The sequence below is a fragment of the Eumetopias jubatus genome, unplaced genomic scaffold (genome assembly GCF_037043125.1).
Source record: "Eumetopias jubatus isolate StellerSeaLion01/CBP00866 unplaced genomic scaffold, mEumJub1_p1.0 scaffold_1, whole genome shotgun sequence".
NCBI lineage: Eukaryota > Metazoa > Chordata > Mammalia > Carnivora > Otariidae > Eumetopias > Eumetopias jubatus.
Window position 1 is genome coordinate 145547460 of NW_028274807.1, and position 13993 is coordinate 145561452.

At 49.7% G+C, this 13993-nt stretch overlaps 1 protein-coding gene across 1 annotated transcript in view; it reads left to right on the forward strand.

The window, feature by feature from the left end:
- The window catches only part of CCDC13 (coiled-coil domain containing 13), a 38471-nt gene that overhangs the window by 21354 nt on the left and 3124 nt on the right, over positions 1 to 13993 (forward strand). Inside the window, exons 10-13 of the mRNA XM_028107030.2 lie at positions 1725 to 1864; positions 2378 to 2461; positions 4694 to 4816; positions 13302 to 13456. Of these exons, the coding sequence (XP_027962831.2) occupies positions 1725 to 1864; positions 2378 to 2461; positions 4694 to 4816; positions 13302 to 13456 (502 nt within the window). The remainder of the gene's footprint in view (positions 1 to 1724; positions 1865 to 2377; positions 2462 to 4693; positions 4817 to 13301; positions 13457 to 13993) is intronic.

The window sequence follows — 13993 nt, forward strand, 5'->3', positions numbered from 1 at the left end:
TTGCTGCCACCACGCCTCTCCTCTTCACCCCTCCCTTCCCCCCGACACTCTGGCCACATGGCCACTGTTAAGCTCCTCACATAGCCCTGCTTTCTCCCCACTGCAGCTGTGCACATGCCTGAAGCACGTGCCTTCCCTTTCCTCCCCCACAGCCACTGCCTGGCCAGGGGCCCCCAGCCTTTAGGTCTTACCAAGTCATGAGCTCCTCCAGAGAGCCCCAGGGCCCCCAGGCTGTGTTCCATGCCCCTCCTGGGCACTCTCCTAACACCCTGTGCATCCCCAAGACACACTTCTGTCACCCTGGGTGATCGTTTTCCTGCCCCCCCCTTAAGTCCTCTTCTACTCTTGAGGCGGCACATACCTTGGTGCCTCATGGCCTGGCACAGGACTGAGAGGCCAGTACAGATGCTCACAAATGCTCACCTAATGAGGGAGCCCCTGAAGAGTTGGACCTTGACAGATGCCTTACCAGCACAGCCCGGGCTGCCGGGAGTCAGGCCCCGTGGGCTCTCTGTGGCTCCTTCCTGTGGTGGGGGTGCTCAGAGGGGAGGGGACTTGGTGACCTTGACAGGCACACAAGTCTCACAGTGACAGAGAAGCCTCATAGCCAGGGAGACTGGTATCGCCTAAGGCATGTCACAGAGCAGCCCTGCCCTTTATTCCCAGGGATCCGTGGTCCCGTCAGAAGCATGGGAGCCCAGGAGCCTCTCAGCTCCAGCCGCAGGCTGGTGTTGGCTGGGGTTGGTGGTTTGTCTCTGAGCTGTCCATCCCCTGGGACCCCAGTGGCTGTGGTGGAAAATGCTGAAGTCCCCGAGGCTGAGGGGGAGCCCAGGGTTATGACAAAGGCCTGGGGACAGGGTGTGTGTAGCTGTGAGTGGGGACATTGCCTTGCAGTCCTTGCCCTGCTTGCCACTGGGAAGTGAAATCTGAAGGAGCACATGGGAACATTCCAGTATTTTCACCTCACCACTGTCCTGGCTCCAGGCACACAAAAGGGAAGCGCTTCTTACCTCGGAGATCATCAGCCGACTGGGGGCCAAGCATTACCCAGCAGACAGTTGAGGCATGCATCTCAGGACGGGTGGAGCTGGGGGACATGCCAGGTTGTCTGGGGCGCACACCAGCTGTCCACCCCTGGTGGCCTGACCCCCTGGTGGGGGTCCTCCGGGGCTCCTTCTTCAATCCGGCCTCTCCAGCTATCCAGAAGAAGGAGGTGGGAGGAGGGAAGGGGTCCTGGTAAGCCCAGCCTCCCCTCTAGACTGCTGGCCCTTGCTGAGGCCCTGGCAACCTCTATGGCTCTGGGTGTCTACTAAGTCCAAGTGTCCCCAGCTGACAAAGGCAGCTGGCCTCAAGTCACACCTGGCATTGACCCTGCGTGGGCGGGGGGGGGGGCTGCCCCGAGAGGTGGGTCCACTCAAAGACATCAGTCTCTGATCTGGCCCGAATCAAAGGCCATGCACTTCCCTTCGGGACCTGAATGTAGAACAGCTTCCTGGCCCAGTCACCACCTCACGCCATGTAGCTCCCTTTCTGAAGAGAGGCATTATTAGATGTCATTATCATGCAAGGAGTGCCTTCCCCAAGCAGGCCTCGCTTTTCACTCCTCAAAAGAAGCCTCTTTCATGTCCCCTAAAAGCCCCGAACTCCAGCCAAGGCCCCCTCCTGCCTTCTCCAGGCCTCTGAGCCAAAGCGCTGAGAATCGAACTCACATCTGTTCCCTACAGTATCTTCAGAATAAAGAAGTGGGCAAGGGGTCCAGTGGGACTGAGGTCAACCCCGCCTACACCAAGCTCCTGGAGGACCCTGGCCGGCCCAAGTCTCCGGCCTCAGCAGGCGGTCACGTTGGCAGGCTTGGATCTTCTCGGTAAGAAAAAAAAAAGGGGGATAGAGGGGTTGGAAAGTGAATATTAATTATTCAGAAGAAAGGCTGCCTCTGCTCGGAAGCCACGGGTGCAATTTTAAGATGACTGTGGCGTTGTCCTTCCAAAATGTGGGCCTCTTGTATTCCATTAGCCCTGCATCTGCACGGAGGAGCCAGTTAGGCCCAGATATTATTTCTGCAAGACATCTGGTTGCAGCTCCCTGTAATAGCCTCTCTGAGCTGGCCTTGAAACACACCTGTTTCTAGGACTCTCAAACAGCCCTGTCTTGGATTGCTCGAGGCTCTGATGTCTCCTGGTTCGGTCTCGTTTTGAGCCAGCAAGAGTTCTAGAAAGAAGGGCAGCAAATCTGCAGGACTGCCTGGCCAGGGTTGCCACGAGGGCCAGCACTGGCCACCTCCTCGGGCTCGCCAGATCCCTGCTGGCCCCTGCTCTCCTCCCAGGCCGGGCCCAGCGTGCCCTCCTGTGGTGATGAAACCCCTTCTGCCTTCACACAGCTCCGTGACCAGCCTGGGCCACACGCTGGTGGAATCTGCTCTCACGTGGCCTTCTCTGCCCGGTCCTCATGGGGCCTCACCCAGGTATGAACCCAGGACCTCAGGGCCCTCACAGTCCTTCCCACCCTGAATGCTCAGACAGTACTGCCATCCCATTAAAAGGAGAGGAAACTGAGGCCAGGCCAAATCCAGGGACTCTTCCAAGTTTGCATAAGGACACAGAGGATCAGGGAGGCCCAGTGCCTTATCCAAGTTAATAGGGGAAGTGGCTACTGAACTAGAGTCTTGGCCTCTGGCTTGCAGTCTAATGTCCCTTCCTGCTACCACAGAGTTAACACAAGGAAACTTCCAGGGCCTAGAGCTCAGCTCCTTTCCTTGTCTTCTCTTCCCCACTGAGAATCAGTCTCTAGGGGGAGAATTTCATGTCATATGGGTTCCCACTTTAAGTCACTGATATCCCCTCCGCTCTCTGGCCCCCTCTTTGTTGTTAGAATCCAGCCTAGGGCTTAAATGGGCCTTTTGTTCTTCCTGCCAGCTCACAGACAAATGGTGGCTTTGTCCTGTCTCTGAGCCCTGTCCTGAGCCCTGCCCACTGTCCACTGGAGCCATGCTCCTGCTGTCAGCCCCCATCTCCACCCCTCAGGCAGGTCAGCTCAGGTTCCAGGCCAGACCTCTGAGTGGCCCGAGTCCGTGTTCGACTTGCTATATGGCTCCAGGCATTGATCCTCTCTGGGATGCTGCTTCCCAAGGAGGGCCTAAGACACTTCTGGCCTGACATTTGGCAGCACAAGGGACCTTGGGCCAAGGCCAGCCCTGCAGCTGCCCCACCCATCCATCAGCCTGGGGTCACAAGGGCATTTGGGGGGGTGGGCTGCTCCGAGCCACAAGGGCGCACGCCACACTTCCAGGAGTGGGAGGCCTCCTGGCACCCCTGGGAGAATGGACAGGCTCTGTCTCTCTGAGGTTTGAGTCACAGTAGTGGGAGCAGGAAGAGGGCCACGATGGTCCTCAAGATCCCTTCCAGGCCCGTGGGTCTGTGACCTGTGCGCTCCACAGGGAAGCAGGACCAGCTGTGCTTCTCAGCTGTCCAGACTGCTGGTTCTCAAGCTCCTCTCCTGCACACTACACAAGTGCTTCCTGAAGTCAACCACGCACGGGCCTGACCCCCACAGAACATGCATTCCTCTTCCCTCAGTGATAGCACCAGCGGGAGCCACCCCAGAGAGGGGGTCTATTGGGGCTGGCGTGGTGACTGTGATGGGGTGTCTGGGAGGGGAGAGCCCCTTTCTTCTGCAGCTCCCCCTCTTCTCCCTCCCCCCACCCAATGAGCAAATCGTGGAGGTGAGTTGACCAGACCTTTGCCGGAGCACGCAGGCTCTGATTCGGCAGGCCTGGATCCGCAGCCACTGACTCAGAGACTATACTCTGAGCAGCAAGGCCTTAAAGTGTATTTAGGTGTCAGAACACAGAGGGGTCTGCTGTCCTCAGGCCCATCTCAGCCAACTCCCTCCGTGTTCAGAGGGAGGACCCAGGCCCAGACTCCAGACCAAATTAGCCTCTGGTCTCACATGCCCCAGCCCAGCTCTCTGTGTGTCCTGTGATGCTAGGAAAGCAAACCCAGGGCCCCCAGGGTCTCAGGGGGAGAGGTGGGGGCAAAGCAGAGAGCAGCCTGGGACTCACACATGGGCTCTGGGGGGTTTGGTTGGGGGGCAGAGTTCCCCTCTGTCTGGGCTCCAGCCAGCAGGTAAGGGGCTAATAGGCAGACCCAGTGGTAAGGAGGAAAGCAGGGGCCGGCTAGATCAGCACTGAAGAGAACCGACCAAGTCACAAAGCCGAGTGTCCAGGAGAGTGGGCTGAGCGTGGGGCCAAGCCAGGAGACGAAGGAGGCTGGGGTAGGCCGACAGGGGGACAGAGGCGAGGCCCACCTAAAAATGGGCAGGGTGGCCAGGCCCCCGGCCACACAGGAACCCGGGGCACCCTAGGCCCTCACGGGCCAAATTCCAGAGCAGCCAGCCCAATTCCAGGCCCCTACAGGGACTGGATGGACAGAGGTACTGATGCAGGCTCTAGCCTGGGTGGGGTCTGGCTGTGCAGCCAGCTAAGTGAGCTCTAGAGACTTCAACAAGCACAGGAATGGTGGACTGAGTTTTCTCCAAGGGGCTAGGAAGGACCGGGTTGGCTGCCTTCTCTGAGGCTGCCTCTGAGGCTCCCTGAATGTTCTCCTAATCCTTCCCACCATCACAAGTAAGTGTATGTCTCCTGATAACCCCTCAAATGACCTCTGACCTCTGACCTCTGCCCCACCCTGGTCTGCAGGTTCTCAGACTCCCCCGAACAGAAAGGCTGGCAGGCACAGGTGACAGAGTTCAAGGCCCTCTGGCAGGCCGCTGAAGTGGAGCGTGACCGGCTTACCGAGTTTGTCACTGTCCTGCAGAAACGGTAATGCATGGCACCCAGGGACATGCTCTCATGGGCCTGTGGGGGCTGAGGGTAGGAGAGCCTGGCTCAAGGGCATGGTTCTTGGGCAGGGACCCGGTCTCATCCATGACTGGGTCCGCCTTCCTGGAGAGTTCGGCTTCCACAGTGTCGGTCTAGGGTATTTCCAGTCACCACTCGGGTGCTCACCTAGGTGTCCCACAGCCTTGGGGCCCTATTGTCACACTTGTGGTTTGCCCTGCCCTACGTGTATTCAATGGGACTGTTGCATCCATGTGGACATGAGGTGGGAGTCTCAGGGGAGAGGCTCTCTGGAGTAGTTAAAGCAGTCAGATCAGTCCACAAATAATTAAAATCTCTGATGAACACGGCACCTTCTTCAGGGCACTTGGGGAGTTGACAGGAAGACAAAGGCTAGAAGGACTTCGGAATTACAAAGGGCAAGAGAGTTGCTCGGAGATGGCAGCTGAGACTTCTTTGGGAAGGGGGAGGGCAGCATGTGGCCCAAGGCAGTGGGCCAGGAGGCATAGTTTTCTCCAAGGGGCTGTTGACAGACTTCCATTCAGATAAATCAGTGCTCCTCGCTCAAGTGGCCCTTTTGGCAAGAATTGCAGGTACTCAGGCCAATGCATGGCCCAACCACGTGACCTCCACACTGAAAAATATAAAGGACACCACTGAGTTCCTGCCCTACCGGGGCATGTGGCCAGGGCTCTTTGGTGACAGGCAGTAGAAACCGATTCTGGCTAAGTTAAGGGAAAGGCAGATTTTGGTAGGTGCTGGCCGACTTCAAGGGGCGGGGCAGGAGAGGAGCCCAAGGAAGTCTGGGGATCTTGGGGGCTGGATGCGGTAGCAGGAACCCTTGGCGGTCTCTCCTGGGGTGCTGGCCCAATGGCTTCCACTTCCTGTGCCAGCACGTTCTGGGAGAGAAGGTCTAGCTGGCCTGGGTTGCTCACAGGTCCATCCCTGGACGTAGGCCAGGCACCTTGACTGGAAGTACCTGCAGGTGCTCATAGAATGGGGGAGGGGCAGCTTGCCAAAGGGAAAAACAGAGTACAGTTACCAAAGGAGTGAGGGGTGCTGGGAAGTGGCCAGTACCTAAGCAGTGAGAAGTGACCAACTTTCAGTGTTTTTTTCCTTTTCATGTAATCCGTGAAGAGGATATGAATTTCAGACATCCTCAGAGAAAAGAGAAAAGTAACATTAATTCTTTTTCTGTAACTGAAGCGTCGTGGATAGTACAAGCCTCTAGTCTACCAAATGGAAGAAACGCACTCCCATTTCCCTCGAGTGGCACTGAGTTGGGGGGTTTCGTGAACCAAGGTGACTCTGTTATGCATTGCTGTGTAACAAACCATTCCACGCTTCATGGCTTCAAACACGATGGTTTATTCTTTCCCGAGGTTCCATGGGTTACCTCGGGGTTTCGATTCCACAGAACGCCTCCATCACTCACATGGCCCGGTTCCGCTGGAAGTTCGGCAGAGGATGCCTCGGTTCTCCTTTACTGGTCTCTCTCTGCCCGTGCGATTTCCTCTTCCAGGGCCTCCCTGTGCAGAGCTGGGATTCGTGTGAGGCAAGCAAGGCACTCACTATGAGTCACGCGTGTGTGCTTTTCTCTTAGCTTGACCTTTTTGGGTTCACTCTGCTGTTCTGTGTCATTTTAGGGTATGGGGGAGCTAGCTCTCGGAGGCTGTCCCAGGCCCATTAGCCAAGACACACAGCCTTTTCTGCTCTGGGGCATTGCTGTCCCGCAGTGCTCACACAAGGAAAGTATTCGGATGCCCCCAAACCTGTTGGGATTTCTCACCCCAAAGTAGAGGACCTGCCCTTCTCAGAGATCCCCAGTATCTACTCCTTTCTTTTTCTGGGGGGTCTGTTCCAGTCTCGCATCAGGGAGGCAGAGCCTCCCCCTCTCGTCCTCTGCCCTGCCCCTTCCAGCGGCCTCAGGGCCCTCCACGTCCCCAGTCCTGTGTACTTATCCTGGTGGGACCACTGTGCTCTGCGTGGGCTCCCCTCACCCCTCACCTGGTGCAGTCCGACTAAAAACAACAGTAGAGCTCGTCTTTGTTTCCCTTCTCTCAAGGCCTGTGCCCGAGCATCTGTGCCTCTCATCCTGTTGTCCAGTGTCTGAGAACATTGCTGTGTCTTCTTTCTCATATTTTATCCACTTTTCTAGTTGTTTACAATAGGAGGGGCTAGTTCACTTAGTCTGCCATGACAGAGGTCGCTAAACATGTCTCTTTTTGAAAAGCATATGATTGGCTTTATTTTTATTTTTTTTTTAAGATTTCATTTATTTATTTGAGAGAGCGAGCAAGAGAGAGAACGCATGCGTGAGAGAAGGGGGAGGGGCAGAGGGGGAAGGAGAGAGAGAATCCCAAGCAGACTCCCCCTGAGCTTGGAGCCCGACCTGGGCTGGATGCAGGGCTCGATCCCACAACCCTGAGGTCATGACCTGAGCTGAAACCAAGTCAGACACTTAACCGACCAAGCCTTAACCGACCGAGCCACCCAGGCACCCCTTGGCTTTGTTTTGGGAAACTCAATCTGAGACTTGGTGTTTGAGGAGGAGAGTTTAATCCATTTTTGGTAATATTTGGAAATATTTTGATCATCTCAATGAATATTTTCTATTTGCCATGATTTTTCTGCTCCTTTTTCTCTGTTGGCTAGGTCAGGTTTTATCTTTTCTATTGGTTAGGTCAGGTTTTATCTCCCTCTCTGACATGCAAGCTTGGAAGTTATACATTCTATCTCTATCCTTTTAGTGGTTACCTATAACTTTTAACATAGAATTCAGCAAGTCTAAAGTCTGTAGATTTCTTTATTATCCCTTTGATAATAAAAATCTCATGACCCCAAGATCAAGAGTCACATGCTTCTCCAGCCAGGTGCCCCAATATGTTTACAATGTTTAACTCTGATTCCCCTACTTGTGTCTTTCATGTCACTGGTTTCTAATATTTCTCTAATATTGCATTCTTCTTTCTAAACCCTCTGAAATTAACCCTCCAAATTCATCTTTTAAAAAATTAGGCAGTATTCATTTACTTTTGCCAACATACTTAAAAATGTCTTCCCTCACTCTTGCTTCTTGCATCTCAATCTCCCTTCTGGGTTCAGCTTCCTTCTTACTGAAGGGCATCCTTCAGTTCAGCGAGACCATGTGGATGGTAATCTCCCCGAGTCTTTGTTTACTCTGGAATCTTTATTTTGCCTTTCTCTTGAAGGAGAATTTCATTTGGTGTAGAATTCTAGATGGTCAGGTACTTTCTCTCAGCCCCGGGACGCTATGATAGCTCGCGCATTGTCTTTTTTTTTTTTTTTTTTAAAGATTTTATTTATTTATTTGACAGAGATAGAGAGAGAGAGAGCACAAGCAGGCAGAGAGGCAGGCAGAGGGAGAGGGAGAAGCAGGCTCTCCGCCGAGCAGGGAGCCCGATGCAGGACTCGATTCTGGGACTCCAGGATCATGACCTGAGCCGAAGGCAGTCCCTTAACCGACTGAGCCACCCAGGCACCCGATAGCTCATTGTCTTTGAGCGTCCACTGTCGCCAAAAAGAAATCTGCTATCAGTTTGGTTGTTGTTCCTTCATAGTTACGTCCTTTCTCTCTAGATGTTTTTTCAGATATTCCTTTAGTCTTTGGTATTTTGAAATCTCACTGTGATGGGTCTAGGGACTTTATTTCATTGTATTTCTCCTACTTAGTAATTGGTGTGCTTTTTCATTCCGAGGACTTCAATCTATATGTTGCCAAGGACATCTCTCAATATGTTGCCTCTCCCCATTGTTTCTGTTCTTTCCATCTGAAATGCCTAGTCAGCCCCTGTTAGACCTTCTTCTTCCTTCCTCTGCAGCTCTTAAACCTTTGTGATATTTTGGGCTGATAACTGTGTGGTTTCTTCAAATCTTCAAATCTGCTCCCTAAATCTCTTCAGTTGCACTTCATCTGCCATGAAACCTATTTTAATAACTGTATTTTTTTCATTTCTAGCAGTTCTTTTTTGTGTAAAAAAGAAGTCTTCTTCATGAAGACTTCTTGCTTTTCTCCTTGTAATAATTTTAAACTTACTTCATCCCTTTAGAGTTGCTCTATCATCTTCATTACTTAGGATCCTAAGTAATGTCTGTTGACTCCCCCTCACGGTGAATGATTTCTCTATGTGGTTGGTACTTTTGTGTTATTTCTGTGAATTTGTCTTCAGTGTTGTTGGGTTTTTGTCTTTTTCTGTGGGAGTTCTCAGGTTACGAAAATGTTCCTATGGAATGGTTCTGCTCTTGTCTCTGTGGAGCTTTGGGGGTTTCAGTGGCCTCTGATTGGTACTTTATGCTAATTTATTGGTTTAGGGTTTCATGAGCACATGAGTGCTGGCCTTGTGTTTCAATTTTCTCATGATCGGTGCTTCCTCCCTCCCACACTTAAGGCCTTGGTTGACTACAGGTTTCCTTACCACTTCCCTGGTTTACGGATGTCTCAGTCTTTTATTGCAACAGGGCACTCTTGAGGCTTCCAGAACCATGCAGAGAGCTTCCTTGCAGCTTGCTGCCTAATAGGAGTCCAGGTTTATAGCTTCTGCCCTCACATTGGCATCGAAACTCCTGCTGTATGCTATTGGAGGTTTTATTAGTTTTTCTATTACAAACATATACTTACTTATTGCAAAAAGCCTCCTTTTCCAACCTGCAGTTCCCCATTCCTCATAGAAAAGAACTGTCAGAACTTCTAAATGTTTTCTTTGCACATCCAAAAATGTATCTGCAAATGTATGTATGTACGCGCATATACATATGTGCACATATATGCACCTACATTTTTATTACAAGATGGACTCACACTAAACACATCTTTACATTTTTATGAGAGTATATCACTGTCAGTTTCTAAATGTGGAGTCACTGGATCGAAGAATGTGTACATTTAAATGTTCACAAATAATGGTAAACTGCCCTTTTAACATGAATCCATTTGCATTCCCATTGATAATGTGAACTAGCTACCATTTCCCCATACCCTCACCTCTACAAAGTTTTATCAATGCATAACATGTTTGCCAAACTAATAAAGGAACACTGTTCTCTCAGTTGTTTTTATCTACTTTGCTATAACCAGAAGTGGGGCTGAGCATGTTTTTCACATGTTTATTAGCCTTTTACATGTTCTTTTCTGTTAAATATCTATTCAAACTGTGGCACATTTTTTAGGGGGTCATTTATATTTCTTCTTTACATCCATAAAGAGCTCTTTATGAATTATGTATATAGTATTATATATGTAGTGTAATATCATGTATGTTTGTTTTTCATAAAGGTCTTATATCATTTATATTAAATTAATACTTAGGTAGGGGGACCTCCTTATCTGAGTATTTTTTATCAGTATCCCCACACTTAGAGTCCTTACAAAAGCAAAATTTTTACATGAAAATATTCACTAATGACTTGCCTTCCTTAATATCGTTCACTTTACACTGCCATTGGGTCAGTTTGGTCAGACTCTTGAAATATAATAAAAATCAATTACAAAGTAAAAAGGCAAAGTCAAAAAAAAAATCTGGTCTGTCAGGAGGTTGATGCACATGGTGTGAGATAGCTGTTAGCGTCACCCCCAAAGCCATGACAAGCCAGCATTGAGCTGCATTAGCCCAGTTAAGGATCGAAGGAGAAAAAAACTCTGTGAGAATGAAGACCAGTCAAAAGAGAATAATCAGAATCCCAACGGGAAGTCTTGAGTAGAAAGTGAAGCTGTGGAGGCCCGCGGAGGAGCAGTTCCAGACCAGGCCACACTCCAGGTGAAACAGTGAGAATGAGTTGGCTCTGGTATGTGTTTCGAGGAAAAGCCGTAGGGCCTGCTGATAAATTGGAAGCTGAAAGCAGCAAGGAAGAGAGAGAAGGCAAGAATGCCACCCGGGTATTTCGGCCAGGCAACTACATGGGTGGTGGTGACATTTATCAAGATGAGGAAGGCACATTTTGGGAGAAGAAACCAAAAGTTTGGTTGTTCCTAAATTTTGTCAGAATTCATAAAGTGCTTTAGCATTGATACGGTGTTTGCCGTTAGTTTCTTATTTCCCCTAGCGCAAACAGATAACAAACCTCAACAAAATGCAAACATTGCTGAAATACACGACAGAAAAATGAAAGCCCCTCACCCCAGCTGACTAGTCAGTAGCTGCTGCACATCCCTGTTGTAGCTCGTTGGCTGAGTTTCATTAGCACGGGTATCTATTTGTTTTTAAATTTTTAATCTGTTATAAAATTTTTAATTAGGTCATATATTATGCATAATCTTCTGCTACTTAGTTCACTCAATAATATATCTCAGACATCCTCTTCAGCTCAGTACAGATTCTTTTTATGGTTAAGGAGTGTTTTTATTGTGTTAATCCACTATGATGTATTTGTCCTTCATTTACATAAATGGCATCATATTGTATGCATTCTGGCGACATTTGTTTTTCTTCTCCAATCCCATGATTTGGAGATCTGTGTTTATACATGTAGCTCTACCTCCTTCTTTCTCATTGCCAGAGCAGGGCTGTCCAGCAGAACTTTCTGTGATGATGGAGGTGTTCTAGAGCTCTGCTGTCCAGTGCAGTGGCCGTTAGCCACATGTGGCTTGGATCACTTGAAATGTGGCTGGTGTGACTGAAGAACTGAATTTTTAATTTTATTTCATTTTCATTAATTTCAACTGAAATAGCTACCTGTGGACATGAGGCTGGCAGCCACTGTGTTGAACGCTGTCATGTTCTATCACATTCCATGGTATGAATATTTACCATGGTATGAATATGAATATATGAATATTTACCACTTATTTTGTATTTCTTCTATTGATGGACCTGTAGATTTTTTTTTTTGCTTTTGCAAATAAAGTTTCAAGGAACATGCTTGAACAAGTCATGTTAGTAGCTGTATAACTGTGTTAGTATACAGCTTTGTGTTAGTAGTTGTATGCTGTTCAAAATTGTCACACATTCTGCTCCTTCTTTGACTCTGCACTGAAGTGGAAGACCACTTCCTCCAACACTATAAATTTCCAGACCTCCACTCTGATTTGCATGTGTGTATGCAACCATTTGTTTAGGTTAAATTTCAAGGAGTCCTGGCCTTCTAGCTGAGCCTTTTGTAGCACAGAAGTCTGGAATGCCATACCTAGCCACAGGAGAGACCTTAGCCCCAGCCCCACTGAGATTAAACTAACCCTTCATGTGAAATGGCCGAATGGCAATGTCTTCAAGTCCCATGAGTTCATCATGGGCATATAGAAAATAATAATAAGTAGTGACAATAAATAATAATAAACAGAAAGCAATCACTAACTCCGAGAAAAGCAAAAAAATAAAAATAAATAAGAAAGAAAATGTCATCATTACCACGCTCCATGTCTGGGTAATTGTTCTAATGTAACTCCCTGTGGTAGACAAGATTTTGTCCCCCATGCCCTTCGCTCCCTGCTGTTGTGCCTGTGAATACTTTATGATATATGGCAAAAGGGGCTTTGCAGATGTAATTATAGTTATGGGCCCTAAAATAGGAAGATTATCCTGGATTACCAGGTGGGCCCAATCTAATCACTTGCGCTCTTAAAAGCAGAGAAATTTCTCCAGCTGGGGTCAGCCAGAGAAATGCTGCTGAGGAAGTCAGATAGATTCAAAGCATGCTAAGGGTGTCTGGTTGGCCTTGAAGATGGAGCGGGCCAAGTGGCCTCTAAAAGATGAAAATAACCCTGCCAGCAGCCAGCAGGAAACAGGGACCTCAGTCCTTCCACTGGGACTGAATTCTTTCAATAATCTGAGTGAGCCTGGAAGTGGATTCTCCCCCAGAACCTCCAGGTAAGAGCCCAGGTCAGCCAACACCTTGATTTTGGCTTTTGGAACCTGGAGCAGACAAACCAACAGAGCCTGCTGGGCTTCTGACTTCCAGAACTGTGAGATAATAAATGTATGTTGTTTTAAGCTGCTAAGTTTGGGCTAATTTGTTACAGCAGCAATAGAAAACTAATACACCCCCTACTATTAATTCAGCTGAAAAATGGTATGTAACTACATTAGGAGGTGGAGGGGTGATTCTGTTTGGTAAGGGAAGAGGGCTAAACTAAAGCTACATTCTCGTGTTGCATGACAGGAAGTCGAAAGATTATATTTAAGCCTTAAAAAATAGCAGTATGGGCATCTGTAAAAATATGGCAGTAAATATTCAAAGAAACAGCTAAAAGTGTTCTGAATGATTGCTTCTGGAGAGCCGGAAATGGGATTGGGGAGGAGTGTGAGTGGCTGGCAAGCTTTCCATTTTAAGCCTTGGAGAGAACTATGTGACTTTTAAACACATGTTCCTATGTCCCCGCAGTAAAAACAAAGAACAAGTCACACCACCACCACCAGTGTAAGATGCGCCTGCCTCTCTGAGAGCCAGAGCCGCTGGGGTGGGGGCTGCCCCTGCCTGCCCTGGGGTATGGCAGCCCCTCCTGTCTAATCATCAGGGTGGAGGAGAGCAACAGCAAGCTTCTGGAATCAGAGAAGAAGCTGCAGGAGGAGCGGCAACGCAGCGTGGTGCTGGAGCAACATCTGGAGAAGATGCGCCTGGAGCCTGGGAGGCCGTCAGTCAGTCAGAGAGCAGCCCCCAGGAGCAAAACAGGTAGGGGCTGGACCAGGGGCCCCAGTGGCAGGGGGTGGCCTTGCTGCTACTGGAGGAGCCTGTCAGCAGCACCAATTCAGTCCCTTCGAGAAGAATGTGGGAAGCAGAGGCCTCCATCAGGGTGCAGCTCTGCCTGCCCATGCTGCTGGGGGGTCTTCTTTCCTTGGCCTCCTAGTCAGAACTAGGAGCCCCAAAGGCCCCACGTGGCCCAGACACCTGCAAACCTTTATATGAGGTGGCAGTGCCTCCGCTTAATAGCCCCAGTTACCAGCCCCACCCCAATACTTAACCCTCTGTCCCGAGCTGACTTTGTTTAGAGTTGGTCTTGGGGCAAAGTTGGCCTGCTGAGGAAGCCAGGACGGCAGTGGCTGACCAGAAGAATCCCTCTCTGCTTCTGGCAGCAGTTGAGCAGGGATGAAGTAAGCTTCTCTGTCTTGTGTTCCACCGTGCTCAACTTGCGGCCGCCATGGTCTAAGATGGCTGCTATAGCTTCCCCACCAGCAGCAGGAAGGGGAGGAGGGGAGGCGACGACATGCT